Source organism: Rhea pennata, chromosome 4 (genome assembly GCF_028389875.1).
Source record: "Rhea pennata isolate bPtePen1 chromosome 4, bPtePen1.pri, whole genome shotgun sequence".
In the NCBI taxonomy this organism is placed as follows: domain Eukaryota; kingdom Metazoa; phylum Chordata; class Aves; order Rheiformes; family Rheidae; genus Rhea; species Rhea pennata.
This window is the reverse complement of record NC_084666.1, coordinates 52156547-52169099: the sequence shown is the minus strand read 5'-3', so window position 1 is coordinate 52169099 and position 12553 is coordinate 52156547. Positions and strand designations below refer to the sequence as shown.

General features: G+C 44.6%; 2 protein-coding genes across 3 annotated transcripts in view; one reads left to right on the top strand and one right to left on the bottom strand.

Moving 5' to 3' along the window:
* Positions 1-1697: 1697 nt before the first annotated feature.
* NDUFC1 (NADH:ubiquinone oxidoreductase subunit C1) lies at positions 1698-4379 on the bottom strand. 2 transcript variants are annotated; one of them, XM_062574778.1, is made up of 4 exons: positions 4270-4379; positions 3561-3664; positions 2650-2732; positions 1698-1773 (listed from the first exon to the last, which is right to left on the bottom strand). In XM_062574778.1, coding segments are annotated over exons 1-4 (249 nt in total). In that variant the 5' UTR covers positions 4331-4379; the 3' UTR covers positions 1698-1772. The 2 variants fall into 2 exon arrangements, with proteins under 2 accessions (XP_062430762.1, XP_062430763.1); XM_062574779.1 differs by lacking the exon at positions 1698-1773 and having other exon boundaries at positions 2649-2732.
* A 1121-nt stretch (positions 4380-5500) lies between these two features.
* The window catches only part of NAA15 (N-alpha-acetyltransferase 15, NatA auxiliary subunit), a 43704-nt gene continuing 36651 nt past the window's right edge, over positions 5501-12553 (top strand). Inside the window, exon 1 of the mRNA XM_062573960.1 lies at positions 5501-5837. Coding sequence (XP_062429944.1) covers positions 5784-5837 — 54 coding nt within the window. The 5' untranslated portion in view covers positions 5501-5783. The remainder of the gene's footprint in view (positions 5838-12553) is intronic.

Sequence of the window (12553 nt, the reverse complement as noted above, 5' to 3'; positions counted from 1 at the left end):
GCGGGGCGGGGCCCGGCCGCCGCGGGGCGGGGCCCGGCCGCCGCGGGGCGGGGCCCGGCCGCCGCGGGGCGGGGCCCGGCCGCCGCGGGGCGGGGCCCGGCCGCCGCGGGGCGGGGCCCGGCCGCCGCGGGGCGGGGCCCGGCCGCCGCGGGGCGGGGCCCGGCCGCCGCGGGGCGGGGCGGAACCGCTGGCCCCGCCCACCGGCAGGTGCCCCCTCCCCCTTCTCTCCCCCCGCCGCCGCGGCCCGGCCGCTGCCGGAACGTCGTTACGGCGTTGGAAACACTGTTCTCGCAGTCGGCGCTGGCGAAAGCACTCAAAAATTAAATGCAGTTGGGGGGCAGTGAATTAAAATGCTGGTATACGTACAGGGTTCTTAAAAACCTGTCTCTTCTCCCACCATTCCTGGAAAAAGGCCAGAAGAAATCAGTTAAATCCACAGCAATAGTCGTTTCGGTTGAACATTAAGGGGGAAAAAAAGATATTTAAATGTTTGGGAGGTAAAACACCGGAGGAAGTTGATCAAAGCCCTAGGATCGCGTTAGCTGTTAAAGTCACAGGAAGGAGCGCCTCAGGCCGGAGGCGGCAGCTGCCTTTCTCCCCTCCCCTGCCATCAGCCAGCTGCCCTCGCCGCTTGTCCTGTCGCTGCTGCAGCGCGGACGCTCCCTCGCCGATTGCTTTACGCCACCTGCCGCTGATCACGGTCACTATCCTCTTTTTCGGTGCTTTGCCCTTGAGTGACCTTGATACACCCAGCTGAGGTGAAGCTGGAAGCGGCGCTGTTCGGAAGGAGGCAGCAGAACACTGACGTTACGTGACTGATGCTGGCCACGCAGTGGTCACCCGGGTGAAGTCGTCCAGGTATTTCAGAGCAGGGAGCCATTCCCAAAACGCAGACAAGGGAAGGCCAGCATCTCCTCCGGCTAAGCTTGCTCCTGCCCCTCCGTTCCCCGTGGCATACGCACTATCCCTGTGCACCGCCCAGCATGATGCCTTCGTCCTAACTTTTGAAACTACAGAATACATTTTGAGTTGGCATGCAGTATCAAAAGCAAAGCAAACTTAGGACAAGGAAAAAATAATTTAAGAACAGACAACCTTTGAAGCATGTATATTTCTGACACAGAAACTTTATTTCTGCTCCATGAAAAAATAACCCAGAGCATAAAGAACTGAAGGACAATAGCACTGCAGGAAGTTCAAGCTTGCAAGCAGATGCGTAACTTGAATTATGGCAGCTCCTAAAGTCACTAGCTCAAGCTCTGAAAATCTAGTCAAGTCTGAGTGGAAAGTTTCCACTCATGTGTCAAACAACAAATGCACATCTTGGCAATTAAATAGATTATAATTTTGTTAATTTTCAGTAAAACATTTCTTTATTTTTATGGTTTTCTAAATCCAGCAACTAAACATTAGGATTGAGAGAAGGTACACTTAAGTACTTCAGGAATATTTGCTGAACATCCTCTGAACTCATGTCTAGTTTAACTGCATGCTGTAATATACCCTCCAGAATAACAAAGATTATTTCATAGTTTTGAAAGTAATCTTGGAAAACTATTAAATGCCATATGAAAACACCTTCAGAAGACTTGAAGACTGAAATAAACATGGCAAGGAAGTAGTCTCATAAGTTCCTTCCAGAGTTTTTACCCTTACCATTTTGTATGAAACGTACGAACAGATAAATATTCAGATACTTTGTACTTGTATTATGCTTATTTATTTCCAAAACACAACAAACGATTCTGTTACTTCTTACAGTATATGTTCAACCTAAGAAAGAGGAAAAAAAAATGTCAGCAACAAGGAAAACAAAATATACAATGTAGTAGTTAAAGTTCTTACAACATATTCTATTCGAGCAGTTATTTATACATTTATATTATTAAATATGTATTCCATACGTATATTACTTATATTTTTATGTTCACATTTTAACAGAAAATATTTATGGTAGAAATAAACTAATACATAAAAACCTGTAGGGCTGTAGTTAAGTGTGTCTTTAAATTGGTGTATTAATTGCTCTGAGGCCATAATCCTCAATAGAATTTTTAGCTGGCAGAAAAAAAAAAAAAAAAGTGTTTCTCACAGTGAGAAGGACAATAACTACATCTAATTTCCATCATATTATAATTCTACAGGCATTGACTTTGTCATTACATGTAATATAAAAGTGAAACTGAGGAAAATGCTTTCCACGTAGGTCTGTTAACAGAATAAATAAATGGGAAAAGAAAGGAGACAAAGAGACTGACTATTTTTAAAACTTGATCTCCTTGCCATTAAAGCACTTACAAGGCATTCTCTTTAGGACCTAAATTTATTTTAGACACAATACAAGATATGCTACATGTTCAGTAGGTCTTAGTGTCTAAGACAAAAAGCCCCAGCAGTGAATATGCACAAAAAGTGGATAAATAACGGATATACGATGTACGTAAATCAGTCACCTTATAAAGGAACATAGTTATTATGCTTGTTTAGAACTGGAAATGAGTTAGCAGAATGACAAATGCCAAAAGGTAAAGCATTAAAGAAAATAACATGGGAAGATGGAAAGTCAGTTCTCAAAGTCTTGATTGATAAAAATAAATTCTGCAGATCTTTGACTTTCATCATCAGTAGCATCTATATTTGCATACTTACTATGAACATCCTGTACATTTATGTTGTTTCTCCTTTTGTCTTCTTTCATATTCCATTACATCTTCATTATGCTGCTTGAAAAGCTATTAAATAGCAATATATGTTGAAGAGCTATAAAGCATAGGGCTAGAACCAGAGTACAAAACAAGTTCTACAGAATATAAAATTCCTGGTATCAGAATGTAAGCCAACATGTAATTATTGGGAATTGGGGCAATAAAGAATTAATTAAAACTGTCCAGTGAGGCATTCTTTCCACACCTTGCTCAGAAATATTTTGTGCTGGCTAGTGATTTACAGTAAGACAGAAAAAAAAAAAAAAGAAAAGAAAAGGTCCCCAAGAATCAGATGGGGGAGGAAAACAGGGAATCCACTCCACACTGGAAACTGATTTGGTCCTATGACTGCTGCTTATCCTGCATAACACTTTCTCATAAGAGCTACTACATCATCATCCTGCTTGCTTTATGAAGCTTATGAGTTCTCTGCAATAGGGAACGTTTAGATTTTACTCAAGAAAAGGGGGTTTTAATCAATTATTGAATACGGCCAAAAATAAGAGTCTGATAAACACAATCAACCCCTGCATATGCCTAGGTCTTTCCATGTGTTAAAAAAGTAAAAATAAATAAAAACAAAAGATTACCTAGAGAAATAATATTCTTTAAGCCAAGGGAATTGAATTAGTTCTTAGGTGGTATCTCTTTTGAAGTTTGCAACAGAGAGGAGCTTAGTAAATTGTTCAATTTTATAAAATAAATCAAAACATAGACTGGGGAAGTGCAACTAGTCAATATACCTGCTTCAATCTACCTGTTGTAGGCCACACACAAGCAGATTGTAGCCTTGCCTTCAAACCACTACCATCTGGGAATAGTTAAGTTTAGCAAGATCAAAGTACAGACACTTACTAGAACCCACAGGGCAGCAGTAGTGCTAAATGCCAAGCCAACTCCAAACCAGTTTGGACGGTCATAATTAGGTTTTCTTGCAACAAACGCAGAACGAGTCAAAACTAAAAAATATAAATTTCCAAAGCTGAATATTTTGCAGGTTTTGACTGCAAAATCAATCACTGATACACATACAATTAGAAAAAAATAAACAAGTCTGATTTTTATTAGTTTTTATTGTATAAGTGACCTCTGTAATATTGTTGTATCTCACCCCTTTCTAGATACAGTGCAACATCCACTCCCATAGCACAGAGGAATGAGAGAGAGGACAGAAACAGGAATCATAGCACAGGTTGGAGAAACGTCCTTTCCCTTCCCTCTGACCACGCAACACACCGCATCCTGCAGCATCGGGCTCTCAGTCCCGTTTGCTGCCCCGCGCCGAAAGCTCCCGGCCCGGCCCCCGCCTCGGCAGCCCCAGGTCCCCGGTGCACCCTCCACCCTGGAGAAGGGGCCCTTCGTTTCAAACAAACGGGACGATGAATGGGCTTGAATTAAATGGTGTTAAATTTAGTCCCCAGCCAGCCACCGCAACCCTGCCTGAAAGCAACGCTCCCGCAGAGAACAGACCTAAAACACAGCCAAAACGGGTTCTCCAGTCCAGTCCAGTCCAGTCCAGTCCAGCCCAGCCCAGCCCAGCCCCACGCCCGCTGCCGCCGCTCACCGAGCCCCGGAGCCCTGGCCGCCAGCCGCAGCCCTCCAGCCAGCCGCAGCGCCGCCGCCATCTTCTCCGCTCCGCTTCGCCCCGCCCAGCGCCGCGGCGGGGGCGGGGGGAGGGGAGGTGCGTCAGCGCCGCCTAGCGGCGAGCGGGCGCCGCCAACGGCCAAGGGCCAACGGCTAAGGGCCAACGGGCAACGGCCGCGCGCCCACACCGCCTGGCACGGCGGCCGGGACCCCCTCCATCCCCTCGCCACATCCTTCCCATCCCGTCACTTCTCCGAGCCCAACGGCCCCTGTGGGTATTTATCAGCTCTCGCCTCGCAGGCCGCCCGCGCTGCGTCTCCCCTCAGCACCATCAGTGGATGCGCTCCTTCTCTGCTTCCGCGCCTCTCTTAGCGGCAAAGCCCTGGCACTCAGATCCACGGCCCGGGATCAGCACTTGGGACCTTTTCTTTGGTGCTTACGATAACGTATGCGGTGAAAGGTCTGGCAGACTGGTAGGTGGTATATCCACTTCACACTGGAGAACGCAGTCAGAGTGCGTGGCTCTTGCAAAAGACTATAATTGCATTTGCTTGTAATAGAAAATGCTGACGCTACACATCATTTAATTACTTGTACAGCTGCATGTATAGCATTTGTTATGATCTGCACGGTTCCAGTTCCAGGAAGGAAAAATCAGAGAACAAAGCATGTCGCTCTCAGCAAGAGTTGACTCGTCTACAGATCATCCTGTTGCCACAGGGCTGAAAGGGTGGGCCACTTGTCCTATTTGTGCATAAAACTGGTTCTGCGAGACTGGGATGATGTTACAGATAGAAGAGCAGTGTCACAACTATGGGCGTAGGCAGAACTCCTGAGAAAAAGGGCATTACACTTATCATCTGCCCCTGCTGGTAATTACTCACCACTTTCCGAAGCGTGTGCATAAATTTAAAGCACCTAAGAGAGTATTATATTCCTTGGGAGCATGAATGAGCACGCCGGGTAGACTAGCGCTCGAAGCGAAAGCGCCTGAGCGCTGACGGCGGCAGGCGCAGGCCGCTCCGCGCAGCGGGAGCACCCGCAACACACCCCACCGCGCAGCGCCGCCGCCGCCCGACACCCCTTGCGCGGAGCGCGGGCGGGGAGGGGCGGCGGCGGGGTCGCGGCGCATGCGCGCGGGCCGCCGTGACCCGGCTGGGGAAGCCCTCGGCGGTGGCCATTTTGGCGGCGCCTCTCTCCGGCCTGCTCAGTTACCACGTGAACCGCCGCCTGGGACTCGGCGCGGGGCGGGCGGGAGCCCGGCGCGCGTACGGCGGCCGGGAGGGGCCGGGCCGGCGGGAGAGCGGAGGGCAGGCGGCCGCGAGGGGGGCGAGGCGGCGGCGGCAGCGGCGGCGGCCGGACTCCGGCGGGGAGGCGCCCGGCAGCGGCGACCGAGCAGCGGGAACGGGACGCAGCCCGCCCCTCCCCTCCCCCCCGGAGCCTCTCGGCGGCGCCGGAGCCAGCGGCGGCGGCGGGAGCGGGCGCGGCGGGACGATGCCGTCGGTGAGCCTGCCGCCCAAGGAGAACGCGCTCTTCAAGCGCATCCTGGTGAGTGGCGCCGCGGGAGGCCGCGATGGGCCGCGGGGCGGGCGCCGGCCCCGCGCCGCGACGGGCCCCTGGGCGGGCGGCGGGCGGCGGCGCCGCCGCCCCGGGCCGGGCCTCGCAGCTGCCGCCGGCCCCTGCTCGCCCGCTGCCGCCAGCGGCCAGGGCAGGCTGGGCGGAAGGGCGCCTGTCATCCGCCCGGCGGGCGCCGGGCCCGGCCCCCGGGGCAGCGGGCGGAGCCCTCGGGGGCCCTTTGCGGCCCCTTCTCCGGCCGCTAGCGGCGGGGCTGCGGCCGAGGCAAGAGGCCGCCCCGGGCGGCGGGTCCCGCGGCCTCCCGGCGGTGCCTGCAAGGGCTCCCTCAGGAGTTCGCAGGAGCCAGGCTCGGTGAGGCGGGCGGGCAGCTCTTTAGCAAATACTCCGGTGGCCGTTTCATTCATTCACTTGTTACCTATGCTAGCTTTTCTGAGGTTTTGGTCATCTTTTGTTTTTTAACTTGAGTTTCTGTCTCAAACGGTGGAGAAATCTGTTAGTCAACGGGGAAGATGGTTTTCACAGGAGGAAGTGAAGAATGATGAAGGCTTTCGACTCTTTTCAAAGTTTAACCTAGTAATTAGCTCCTATTAGAAGTCTCATAGTCATTTTTTTTCTGGATGGCAAACAGCATGTAAGACTGAAACAACCTGTCCTAGAAATTAGGCAGTATGCCTAGTTTTTGGAGTTAAACTAGGATGTTATATTGTCAAAATATCACCAAAAAGTGTTTAGCTCAACTTATATCTTAAGAATCATTTTTCAGTTTAAATCCAGTGTTGCAGGAACTTTCCGTTCCTGAGTTGAGTTGAATGGAAAATGCTAACTTAGATTAGGGACAGGTTTCTGTGGCTTTATTTAGAAGATTCTGTTATCTCTGTCAAGCATTATATTGGTCTCTCTCGAAAAAGTCGGTTTTGTCTAAAAAGCTTATGCCTGTTTTTAAAGAGGGTTAGAGTACTCTGTTGCATCCTTCTAGAGATCAAGTACTGCAGTCCTTTTGAAAAAAAACAGTGCTGTGACTGCCCTGTGAACTTCTCCTCTTTAAGTGGCATGTGCGTGATCTGACTGTCATTACTTTTTTTTGAAATATTCTGTGAAAGTGGAATAGATCTGTTGAACTAGAAATCCGTATAAACATATACAGATATTTCATCGTGAGAATGCCACATCAATTAGAGTTGAAGAACAGACAGGATTGTTCTCGCTTCTACTTTGAAAGATTCAATCCTGCCTGAAAATTAGCCTTGTACTAAGCACGTAATCTTTGGTGTATTACAAGCTGGGAAGGTAATAATCTTGTTGCTCGCTTACTCATCTTCCTTTGTGTTGAGAATGACTTGTATAGTTACAAGATGAACTGAATCAAAGGAGCCCATCTGTGTTTAAAACTAACTTATTTCTTTCTGTGCTCAGTGCATGGTTGCCTGGTTATTTGCGTGGCGGGCAGGAACAAGAGAAGAGCTTTTGGCAAAACACTGGCATAATGCATACGTATATGGTGGATAAAGCTTCACAGTTCAGTCCAAGCGAGAAAAGATTGAAGATCTTTGTATTAGTATTTACCTATTTGAATGATAACGAATCTTTTGAATGTTACTTGTGCTGGTTCACAAAGAGTGAGAAAGATGAAGGTCTGCTCCAGTTCAAGTTGATTTCTGTCGACTAAAGCAATTTCTGTTTTGTCCTCTTTTTAACTGAAAATCTTTAATAAAAATACAAAGATTGCTGCTGCTGGGTAAGCCAAAGAGTTATTCAGAAATTTTGATGTTTTCTTGTATCTAGCAGCAATGAGCCTGTGACATACGGTCTAATAGTAGGACTGCCCTTTGATTAGGTGCCTTTGTAATGTATGACAAATAGAAAAGGCTTGAAGTCAGTTTTCATCATGCTGACAATTTGGCTAATGATGTGGTGTCTGTCTTATTATAGATAATGGCCTTACTTTGTAAAGTTTTGATAGTGTGCTTGGCATGAATTAATAAGCCATCTTTTAGAAAGTTCAGTTTACCAGCACAGACCTCAAGAAACGTTACTTCCTTATTTCTTCAGCACCAGCACTCCATCTCACTCTTCCTGTCCCGTCCTGCAGCCTCTCCTCATCTATCCCTCATTTTCAGGATACTGTAATCCTTCATTTATCCTCTGCTACCTCTTCCTTTGGCCCACAGGTGGCTGAACAGCAGTAAGGCCAGCCTGACTGAAGGGGAGCCTGAGTCTCCCTGAGCAACTGTTTCACTGATGAGACCGCTTAGCCTGCGCTGGCCAAGGAAGGGTGGTTTGATTGGCTGGCCCTGGGTCAGCTCATGCTGTCTCCTGGCCTGGGCAGACCCAAAGCAGGGGCCCTTTTGAGCATGCCCGGATGAAATTATTTCAGCAGATGCTTTGTGATCCAGCCCAAGTAGCGTTCAAAAGATGCGTTACTATTCAAATAGGTAATTACTAAAACACAGACTGCTTACAGAAATACAAAATCATTTGCACTCCAATTTTCACAGCAATAGTAAACACAGCAGTCAAGTAGGTAAGCAACTTTATATTTTTGTAAGTGAAGTACAGAATGAAATGGGAGAGGGGGAGATAATTTTTTGTGTTTTATTAACTTGAGGCCTAAGGCTGAGGCCTCTCTTTTTTGACTAGCCCAACCTAAGGTGGAATTTACCTTTTAGTAGTGAAAAGACTATAATTAGTCTTCAGAGTTTGCAGGGGAAGAGAAGAGTTGGTTGTTTTGTGGTAAAACTCTTAAGTGATCGGTAAATTTCTTTTGTGTATAAGTTTGGTTGCAAACCAGCGTTTCCACTTAACTGACAAATTCTGAGTTCATGAGCATTTGCACTTTGCTATTGTTTGTTGCAACACACTAACTAGACTAATGTTTCCTAGTCACTTTATAGGTATGTGGAGGTTCTAATAGAAAAATTCCTCCATTTGAATGGCATTTCACAGTTTGGTGTTCCTGTAGTGCAAAGAGAAAAGAATCTGCATGATTAGTTTGTATAAGAAAACAGTCACAACATTAGCTACCGCTTTTTTTTTTTTTTTTTGGCTTAAGCTTGTGCTTTCATTAAGAAGAAAGTGTCTAGTTTATATTGTTTCTGAAAATATGCGTGTGTGACCAAGTTTTCACTACTTAATGTTAAATCTACAGGTTGATATTCCTGTGCTGCTCCTGCTGCTGCTCAATGATTCTGTGAAATTCAGAAGAAAAAGTAGATCTCCACGAATTCCCTACTTGTTTCCAATTCTTTTGAACATTCAGAATGAACTGAATCCACGTCATTCTTTTGGACACAAAGTTTTGAAGCAGCACAGAGATTACTCAAGAAGAATTGAGGTGAAGGTAGAGAAGAGGGTAGAACAATGGACACAGGAATAAAGGAAGAAATAATAATAATAATAGAAGTAGATCTTTTGGTACTCAGAAGGCTGAAGGCACTGTAAAGTAATGGAAAAAGCAATTTGCTCCAGTTTTTCCATCTTACTAGTAAAGGTAGAATTAGTAGATGTAGGAAGTAGGATTGACTGAATTTTGTCAATTAAAACTGGTGAATACTTCTGGCATTCTATCAAATTATACTATGACTTTATCTGGTCAGATGAGATTCATCAAATATGTTAAACTTTATTTTGCAGATTCCATTGACAGTATTAATTTTTGTTTGAACATAGACATTAGGTATATTGAAAATATCTTCAAGAAATATTAAATACAGACAGTATTGTGTGTGCCAGATGTTATGTGGAAGAATTGTTCAGTTCCCTTAAGCAGCAGAGGATCCAGTCCTCGGGCTCGCGGCATTCTGGCAGAACAAGATGGTGTGAATACTTCTCGAAGTTGCTGGTAGGCTGAGCCACTAGCTGACTACAGTTTGGGAGCAAGGGCAGAGGGAAATTCAAATGCTTAAAAAAGAAACGTTGTATTTTATAATGTGAACAAACACTTCAGGTGAGGCATGAAGAGTATTCAGGCCTGATTTAAGTAGTTTCTTACTGATTTGTAACCCTACTACATATTGTAGAAATAGCTTACTTAAGATGTAAGATGCCATGCTGGTCTAATGTTGTACATGCAAATGCAGCATATTGTATATGGGTCAGAGCTTTAACCTAGTTTTTTTGACATTGGTGATTATATATGGTCTTCATGATGTCTGGAGAGCCATACATCTTTCATCCTAGTATCCACTGCCTTACATGCTAGGAGGGTTTGATTAGGCCTGGCCAGAACCCATGGCCTCCAGTTGAGCATTACTATAATCAAGGTGTATATTGCAAATGAGGGAGTATTTGAGCTTCACTTCCAGTCGGTCATTTCTTATAATAATGCTGCTGTGCTTGAGCCTGTTTATCTTTGAACTGTTTTTCCTCCTTATTTTAGCTTTGACAAGTGTTGTATGTGGATTCTGCTAAAAGATGTATGAACTTCTGAAAGATCTTTTTTAAAAGGAAAAAGAAACAAGCCTGGTAAACAGCATCTTTTCAATGGCTCTGCTGCAGATATGCTAAGTCCCTCCTGCTGGGCCGTCTTCCTGTTCCTTCGTTCCAAAATCTGCTCCCTGTCCCTCCACTTTCAAACTGGACAGACCTGTGCTGCTCCTCCGCTCGGACTTTCACCAGCACTATCTGTCCTTTAAAAGTAATGTACACTCTATCTCATAAAAGTATAGATGCTGACTTTGAAGATTGTTCAAAGGGTGGCAGACTTGTGATTTCCTGTTAAGTGATCTTGATCCCAGATTAAAAACTGATTTCTGGAATTTCACTTTTATCAGTAAACTTAATAAAATAATGCATTTCTTATGTGACCATTGTTACTCTATGGCAATGCAAATATAATCAAGTATGTTCACCTCTGTAGTTTCACCATATATAATCTGAAACAGCAAATTGCTAATGTCAGTCACTTGCTTTTTCTTTGCTGGAAGGAATACCCTGTTTAGCTTTCCTGGCAATAGGAGAGAAAACTTTGAAATGGCACTAAAGTACAGACCTTCAGCTTTAGGCAGAGTCAGTGTGTCTTTCTTATTCCTATTTTTTTTTCAGAGGTGTTTCCCAGACTAGCTAAAGAAATGAATTACTGTTTGAGACTCTAGGATATTATTAAGGTATTCCTTGAGTAATCCTACTATTACTAATGCTTCTTCATTGATTTAGACCGTTTTCTGTCATTAAGGGTGTCAGAAATTGTGCAAACAAGATTTCCTACCTTAAATTTTGTATGAACAGCATAATTTTGTTTCTTAACAGTTTCAGCTCTGAGGAAAAAGACCCATCAGTAAAAACATTTTTAACATAATTTCTTAATGGTTATAAGATCATAGCCAGTTTTGTGTTGTTATGGTTGATGCTGAACCCAAAGCTTTTTTTTGATGATAATCTGAAACTCTAGTCCACCACAGCACTGCATCACTGCAACTTTTACTAAGAGTAGTGATAAAAGTTAAGTGTTTTGATTTTGCTGATAGGAGAATTAAAGAAAATGAACAGTTGTTCATTGCTGGTTTTGTAACAGATCTCACTGATATCATTTTTAAGTCTCCCTATCTGCTTCCGTGAGATCACGTAGTCAAGCTAGCAAACCTTGTAATGTTGAAGAACAACCTCTTCTGTCTTAATAACTGCATTTGAATATTTTACAATGGGTAGATGCTGCAAAACATCTCTCATTCCTCAGAGGTAAGGGTAAAGTACTCTGGACATAATTCATAGGTAGAAATGACCATGTGTTGCAGGCTCTGTTGTAATACAGAACTGGGTTGAAATGTTCAAATAAGCACAACCTGTTGTAGGGGCTGGTGTAGCTTTTTTGTTTTGCTTTTTACTATACATTGGAATTCAAGTTGATTTGCCTAAGTTTTGGTTTATTATTAAAAACAACACGTATTCTGTCCACACTTGATCTTCTGTGAGATACTGTCGCAGTTTCATGCTAAATTCAGACCTGAAGCCTAAACATATAAGGGATCTTATAGGACAGAAGTCAGCTGATCTTAGATGGCATGCAGCCACATTCATCATAGTTTTCCTAAGGAGGGGAGACGAAAATAAATGAGCAGTGACCAAAAGAATTGATATTGAGTAATGGATTTTTCAGCAAGTGTTTTACTTCAGTGAGTAAGGATTTCTGGTTTTCCTTCCAGGAGAGCTTTTGTGAGCAGCTGTTCCTAGCTGATTTTATCAATTACAGAAATAAAAGGTCAATTCAAAAGCACAGAATTTTCCTTCCTCTATATTAAATGGAAAGATCCACTTATCTTTTCCCTGATTTCACCTCAAGCCTATTCTGTTCCCCTGGTATTTTCTACAAAGGGATGTTAGTTATGAAGTATCAATCACTATCATGAAGACAGACAGACTCTGCAGGAAGAGGATTTCATAGTCCCTTAAATTAGGCAATTGGAATTGCTGAAACTGTTTGCTATATGAAAGTTCTGTTCAACAAAACTATACAGCAATCACAGAGGCTAGTTTGTTTTAGTTTGATAGTGTAAAAAAAAAATTTGTCTCAGTTTCTCCATAAAAATCCATCTGCTAGGTTTGTTTAGTCTTTCTGTCTTCTGGTTTATAAATCTTGCATTTGTCATGAAACTGGGATTGGTGTGGTGGAAGCATTTACCTAGAGCTGTTAAGCCATTTGATATGGTCAGTGCTCAAAGGACCCACTTATTCATGGCGACTAGATACTCCTAATG

Coding starts and splice junctions, on each gene's coding strand:
- NDUFC1 (XM_062574778.1), bottom strand. CDS start 4,330: ATGGCGGCGGCGCTGCGGCTGGCTGGAGGGCTGCGGCTGGCGGCCAGG. Junction 3,665..4,269: donor GGCCAGGGCTCCGGGGCTCG/GTGAGCGGCGGC, acceptor TATATTTTTTAG/TTTTGACTCGTTCTGCGTTT. Junction 2,733..3,560: donor CTGCTGCCCTGTGGGTTCTA/GTAAGTGTCTGT, acceptor GCTATTTAATAG/CTTTTCAAGCAGCATAATGA.